This window comes from Cebidichthys violaceus, unplaced genomic scaffold (assembly GCF_023349555.1).
Source record: "Cebidichthys violaceus isolate CVI_PGR_0920_01 unplaced genomic scaffold, fCebVio1.0.p SCAF_215, whole genome shotgun sequence".
In the NCBI taxonomy this organism is placed as follows: domain Eukaryota; kingdom Metazoa; phylum Chordata; class Actinopteri; order Perciformes; family Stichaeidae; genus Cebidichthys; species Cebidichthys violaceus.
This window is the reverse complement of record NW_027176390.1, coordinates 93,600-99,848: the sequence shown is the minus strand read 5'-3', so window position 1 is coordinate 99,848 and position 6,249 is coordinate 93,600. Positions and strand designations below refer to the sequence as shown.

The 6,249-nt window shown below is 42.8% G+C and overlaps 1 protein-coding gene across 1 annotated transcript in view; it reads left to right on the top strand.

Moving 5' to 3' along the window:
• Nucleotides 1-2,043: 2,043 nt before the first annotated feature.
• Nucleotides 2,044-6,249, top strand: part of LOC137877537 (NLR family CARD domain-containing protein 3-like) — a gene marked incomplete at its 5' end in the record, with an annotated part of 29,436 nt that continues 25,230 nt past the window's right edge. The window contains 5 exons of the mRNA XM_068717500.1: nt 2,044-2,139; nt 2,232-2,325; nt 2,844-4,680; nt 4,784-4,957; nt 5,440-5,613. Of these exons, the coding sequence (XP_068573601.1) occupies nt 2,044-2,139; nt 2,232-2,325; nt 2,844-4,680; nt 4,784-4,957; nt 5,440-5,613 (2,375 nt within the window). The remainder of the gene's footprint in view (nt 2,140-2,231; nt 2,326-2,843; nt 4,681-4,783; nt 4,958-5,439; nt 5,614-6,249) is intronic.

Below are 6,249 nucleotides of genomic sequence, written 5' to 3'. Positions count from 1 at the left end.
GGGGAAATTGTGCCTAGAACACATTTTCTTTCCTGATGAACACTTGTTTTCGTATCTGAGTCGAGGCTCTAAGGAAAGAGGGTGTAGCTCTCTGTTCACACCCACATACATACTTTAGTTCTGCACAAGAGGAAATGATTTAATCTAAGCTGTCAAACCACTTCTGACATTCTCTTCATGTTTCACTGATGTGAGCTCAGATTAAAATCTAAATGATGTTGAGTTTCAACCAGTAAAACATGCAAATCCTTTTCAAATCACTGTTATTTATCTCAGATAGACGTTATTAAGAATATTTATTTTATATGTATTTGTCATTAGATGGTTAATTAGCAGCATCTAGTGGACAGTTAATGGAACTACACCATCTGTCGGGGACTTTGACCAGGTGTCTATGATTTGGTGTTATAGAGGAAAAGTACAAAGCAGTGAAGTACAAGTGAGAAACAACAGCATGAATCATCTACAGGTGAGGGAGAGGAATGAGGAAATACAAACACCTCTGATAGGCTGACATCTACCACCTGTTGGACTGGCTCTGATGTCACACTGGTTTTATTTCTTCCTTGGACTCTGAAGTGATGAGGGTGTGACGGCGTCCTCAGATCAAATGGACACAGACACCAGGACTGACAGGAGGACATGAGCAGCTTCTTCTCTCCAGTGTTTCCTCCTCACATGAAGGAGGAACGTGTCTGTAAACTGACCTGAAGTGAGTTCAGCAGGTGAGAATCCTACCAGAGGAGTCTGTACATGTTTGATCATCAGGATCGCTTTGATCACTACGTGTTGTTTTTCTCTTTAACTGGAGAATAGAACGACGTTTCAAAAGATGTATTTGTTATATGCAGTAGAATTTCTCTCTGAGATAAAGAACAATGATTTTTAGAAATATAATGTTCATGTTTCTCAAGAAGTTTCAACAGAAGTTTGTAATCTGAGTTTCTGAACTGGTCTGACAGGTTGGATCTACCTGAGTTATTTTGAACTGTTAACACTCTGAATGTTCATCTGAATGTACAGATCGAGAGAGAGAGAAAGAGAGAGAGACAGACAGAGAGAGAGAGAGAGACAGATAGAGAGAGAGAGAGAGAGAGAGAGAGAGAGAGACAGATAGAGAGAGAGAGAGAGAGAGAGAGAGACAGATAGAGAGAGAGAGAGAGAGAGAGAGAGAGAGAGAGAGAGAGAGCGAGAGAGAGAGAGAGAGAGAGGAGAGAGAGACAGATAGAGAGAGAGAGAGAGAGAGAGAGAGAGAGACAGATAGAGAGAGAGAGCGAGAGAGAGAGAGAGAGAGCGAGCGAGAGAGAGAGACAGATAGAGAGAGAGAGAGACAGATAGAGAGAGAGCGAGAGAGAGAGAGAGAGAGAGAGAGAGACAGATAGAGAGAGAGAGAGAGAGTTCACGTCATCAGTGAAAAGTGCAGGCGTGTCTGGACTGGTCTGACAGGTTGGATCACCAAAACACATAATAGACAAGCTTATTAATGAAGAATAAAACATTTATAACTGCTGTTATGATTGCATGCTAATGAGTGTTAATGTAGGAACAATGCTTTATAATTGATGAATTAAGTGTTTACTCATACTGAACTAATGCTTCACAGTGTGTAGTTTTTATAAAGTGTTACCCAACCATCTTAACAACCCTGACACACACTCTGTTTCACTAGTGGAGACCTGTTTGCTCAGTTCATGTCTCAACTGTCCCAGAGGACAAAACCTGTCCTAGATGAATCTGGCCTGGGTCTGATGGTGTAGTAACAGTGAAGATCCTATATTACCCTGTACAATGTATGTAATAGACGGTAAATAAGTCACAACATGTTAGCCATCTTATGATTCTCCTGTTATACCTCAGAAAACATCCACAGGCCTGTAATTGATCCTCACATGTGCATTACGCAATCAAGCATTCTCCTTCATCCTCTCCTTCAAGTGGTTGATTGTCAGTAAATATGTACAGCATGATTCATATTCTTTCATCAGGATTTTAAAATGTAAGAATTGTAGTATCATAAAAACGATATCTTTTGTATCTTGACAGAGAGGACAGATGGAGACCCCTATCGTGGTCTTCAAGAGAACTTTGGAGGAATTAGGAGCCGACCAGTTTAAAGAATTCAAGTGGTACCTGAAGGAGGTGGTCCTAGGAGGCTCCCCAGCAATCCCATTCTCCCGACTGGAGAATGCAGACCGGATGGACACAGTGGATCAGATGGTCAAGAACTATAGCATAACACTATTGAAGTGATCCGGAATGTTTTAAAGGAGATAAATAGGAATGATCTAGTGGAGAAATTACCAAAAACCATCTCAGAACCTGAAGGTAAGTCATGGTATGAAGATCAAAGTGGCATTTTAAAAAGACTTCAACAAACATTAGCAAAGCAAGCAATGTCTCAATTTTATCAACAGAGACTCATGTCTTGTGTTGCACCTTGGCTTAAAGACCAAGCTACCAAACAAGAAAATAAAATGTCTCAGAGAAGAAAAAGCAACAATACAAAGGCAGACAGTCCTGTTTTTGTTGCCTCTAATGTTTAAAATCAGCACACTGGTGTGACTGTAAGATACTGCTTGGACGTCATTAATTCTCTCTGTAATAAAGTAATAAACCTTCTGGTTATTTGGAGAGCACAGAGTTCATGGACACATGAAGCACAACATGTCAGTTGATGTTAAATGACACTAAGACATTTTACAATTGTTACCTGTTCAGAGCCTTTAGTTATCAAATGAGATGAATAGATTTCATTCATATAGAAATGTGTACACTTGTTAGAAATGACTCACATTCACTGAAACAACCCCTCATTGATTTTTATCTTTGTTTTATTCATGCAGAGATTCTTACTGAGTGCCAGAGGAAACTCAAATCCAAGTTTCAAAAGAAGTTCCAGTGTGTGTTTGAGGGAATCGCTAAAGCAGGAAACAAAACCCTTCTGAACCAGATCTACACAGAGCTCTACATCACAGAGGGAGCGACTGCAGAGGGCAGTGATGAACATGAGTTCAGACAGATTGAAACAGCATCCAGGAAACCAGACAGACCAGAAACAACCATCAGACAAGAAGACCTCTTCAAAGCCTCACCTGGAAGAGAGGAACCAATCAGAACAGTGATGACAAAGGGAGTGGCTGGCATTGGGAAAACAGTCTTAACACAGAAGTTCACTCTGGACTGGGCTGAAGACAAAGACCACCAGGACATACAGTTCACATTTCCATTCACTTTCAGAGAGCTGAATGTGCTGAAAGAGAAGAAGTACAGCTTGGTGGAACTTGTTCATCGATTCTTCAGTGAAACAAAAGACGCAGGAATCTGCAGGTTTGAAGAGTTCCTGGTTCTGTTCATCTTTGACGGTCTGGATGAGTGTCGACTTCCTCTGGACTTCCTCAACACTGAGGTCCTGACTGATGTTACAGAGTCCACCTCAGTGGATGTGCTGCTGACAAACCTCTTCAGGGGGAAACTGCTTCCCTCTGCTCGCCTCTGGATAACCACACGACCTGCAGCAGCCAATCAGATCCCTCCTGAGTGTGTCGACATGGTGACAGAAGTCAGAGGATTCACTGACCCACAGAAGGAGGAGTACTTCATGAAGAGATTCAGAGATGAGGAGCAGGCCAGCAGGATCATCTCCCACATCAAGACCTCACGAAGCCTCCACATCATGTGCCACATCCCAGTCTTCTGCTGGATCACTGCTACTGTTCTGGAGAAGGTGTTGAAGACCAGAGAGGGAGGAGAAGAGCTGCCCAAGACCCTTACTGAGATGTACATCCGCTTCCTGGTGGTTCAGTCCAAACTGAAGATGGTCAAGTATGATGGAGGAGCTGCGACGGATCCACACTGGAGTCCAGAGAGCAGGAAGATGACTGAGTCTCTGGGAAAACTGGCTTTTGATCAGCTGAAGAAAGGATACCTGATCTTCTATGAATCCGACCTGACAGAGTGTGGCATCGATATCAGAGCAGCCTCAGTGTACTCAGGAGTGTTCACAGAGATCTTTAGAGAGGAGAGTGGACTGTACCAGGACAAGTTGTTCTGCTTCGTCCACCTGAGTATTCAGGAGTTTCTGGCTGCTCTTCATGTCCATCTGACCTTCATCAACTCTGGTGTCAATCTGCTGTCCTCCCGTTGGTTTAACGTCTTCAGAAAAAAACCTAAACATCTCTACCAGAGTGCTGTGGACAAGGCCTTACGGAGTCCAAATGGACACCTGGACTTGTTCCTCCGCTTCCTTCTGGGTCTTTCACTGGAGACCAACCAGAAACGCCTACAGGGTCTGCTGACAGAGACAAGAAGTAGCTCACAGACCAATCAGACTCTCCTACGATGTCTGCTGACACAGAGAGGAAGTAGCTCACAGACCAATCAGAGAACAGTCCAGTACATCAAGAAGAAGATCAGTGAGAATGTGTCTCCAGAGAAAAGCATCAATCTGTTCCACTGTCTGAATGAACTGAATGATAGCTCTCTAGTGGAGGAGATCCAACAGTCTCTGAGTTCAGGACGTCTCTCCACAGATAAACTGTCTCCTGCTCAGTGGTCAGCTCTGGTCTTCATCTTACTGTCATCAAAAAAAGATCTGGACGTGTTTGACCTGAAGAAATACTCTGCTTTAGAGGAGGCTCTTCTGAGGCTGCTGCCAGTGGTCAAAGCCTCCAACAAAGCTCTGTAGGTGGATACACTACAGATCCATTACCATTACTAAATATGTTTGATATTTTACTTTGATTAAACATTTTGTTTTGTATTAATCCCTGTTCCTCCCCTATAGGCTGAGTGGCTGTAACCTCTCACAGAGAAGCTGTGAAGCTCTGTCCTCAGTCCTCAGCTCCAAGTCCTCTAGTCTGAAAGAGCTGGACCTGAGTGACAACAACCTGAAGGACAAAGGAGTGAAGCTGCTTTCTGCTGGACTGGAGAGTCCAGACTGTACACTTGAAACTCTCAGGTCAGGATCAGGTGATTTACTACAAAGATGACGAAGTGGTCCAAGTGTCTGATCTACCATGTCTTCATGGTGGTGTTATCAACATGTTACTGAGGGATAACAATGTCTACTAGTGTCTCTGCTCATATGCATTTGTAAATCATGGTGTAAAGTGAACGGTGAACCGGTCACTATCCTGCTCGGGATCAAAGTGTTGGACGGCTCGTCAGACCAACATGAACATCCTTTGGTCCTCCTGCTTTCAGGGAACCAGGACGGTTTAAGTCGTGCTTTTAGTTTGTTAGATCAATCTACTACACTGGAATAACTTATTTCACTGTAATCATGGTTTTAAAATGTCACAACAGTGACAGGATGTTCACTAAATGTCTGTTTACTAAAGAAGATGAAACAAAATGAAAGCCACTCATGTTGATGATGAAAATAATGATTCATTGTGTATCGATATAATAAACTCTGTGTGTTGTTTTGTGTGTTTACAGTCTGTCAGACTGTCAGATCACAGAGGAAGGCTGTTCTTCTCTGGACTCAGCTCTGAAGTCAAACCCCTCCCATCTGAGAGAACTGGATCTGAGTGAAAACAGCCTGGAGGGTTCAGGAGTGAAGCTGCTGAGTGGTTTTCTGGAGAGTCCACATTGTAGACTGGAGACTCTGAGGTGGGTTCACTGTCTGCTGCTAGTGCAGCACCTTCATGTTTCATCAATAACTCTATTTGATTTATCTACGTATAGATCCATAAAGTGATACATCTTCTGGTAATATGTTCCACTTCACATCAGCTGCCTCGTTGTCTGCATGTCATCCTCTACAATCATGAAATGTACAACTTGTCTGTCTTCATCCTGCTGTTGGATGGATTACTGAACAGGCCTACCGGGCACAGGCCCAGGGGCCCAAAGTGTCAGGGGCCCCCTGACCTTCACCTACGAGATGTCACTCAAAGAGACACAAAAAGACTACAAAGAGACACAAAGACTACAAAGAGACACATAAAGACTACAAAGAGACACAAAAAGACTACAAAGAGACACAAAGACTACAAAGAGACACAAAAAGACTACAAAGAGACACAAAGACTACAAAGAGACACATAAAGACTACAAAGAGACACAAAAAGACTACAAAGAGACACAAAGACTACAAAGAGACACAAAAATACTACAAAGAGACTCAAAAACACTACAAAGAGACACATAAAGACTACAAAGAGACATAACAAGACTACAAAGAGACACAAAGAGACACAAGAAGACTACAAAGAGACTCAAAAAGACTACAGAGACACAAAAAGA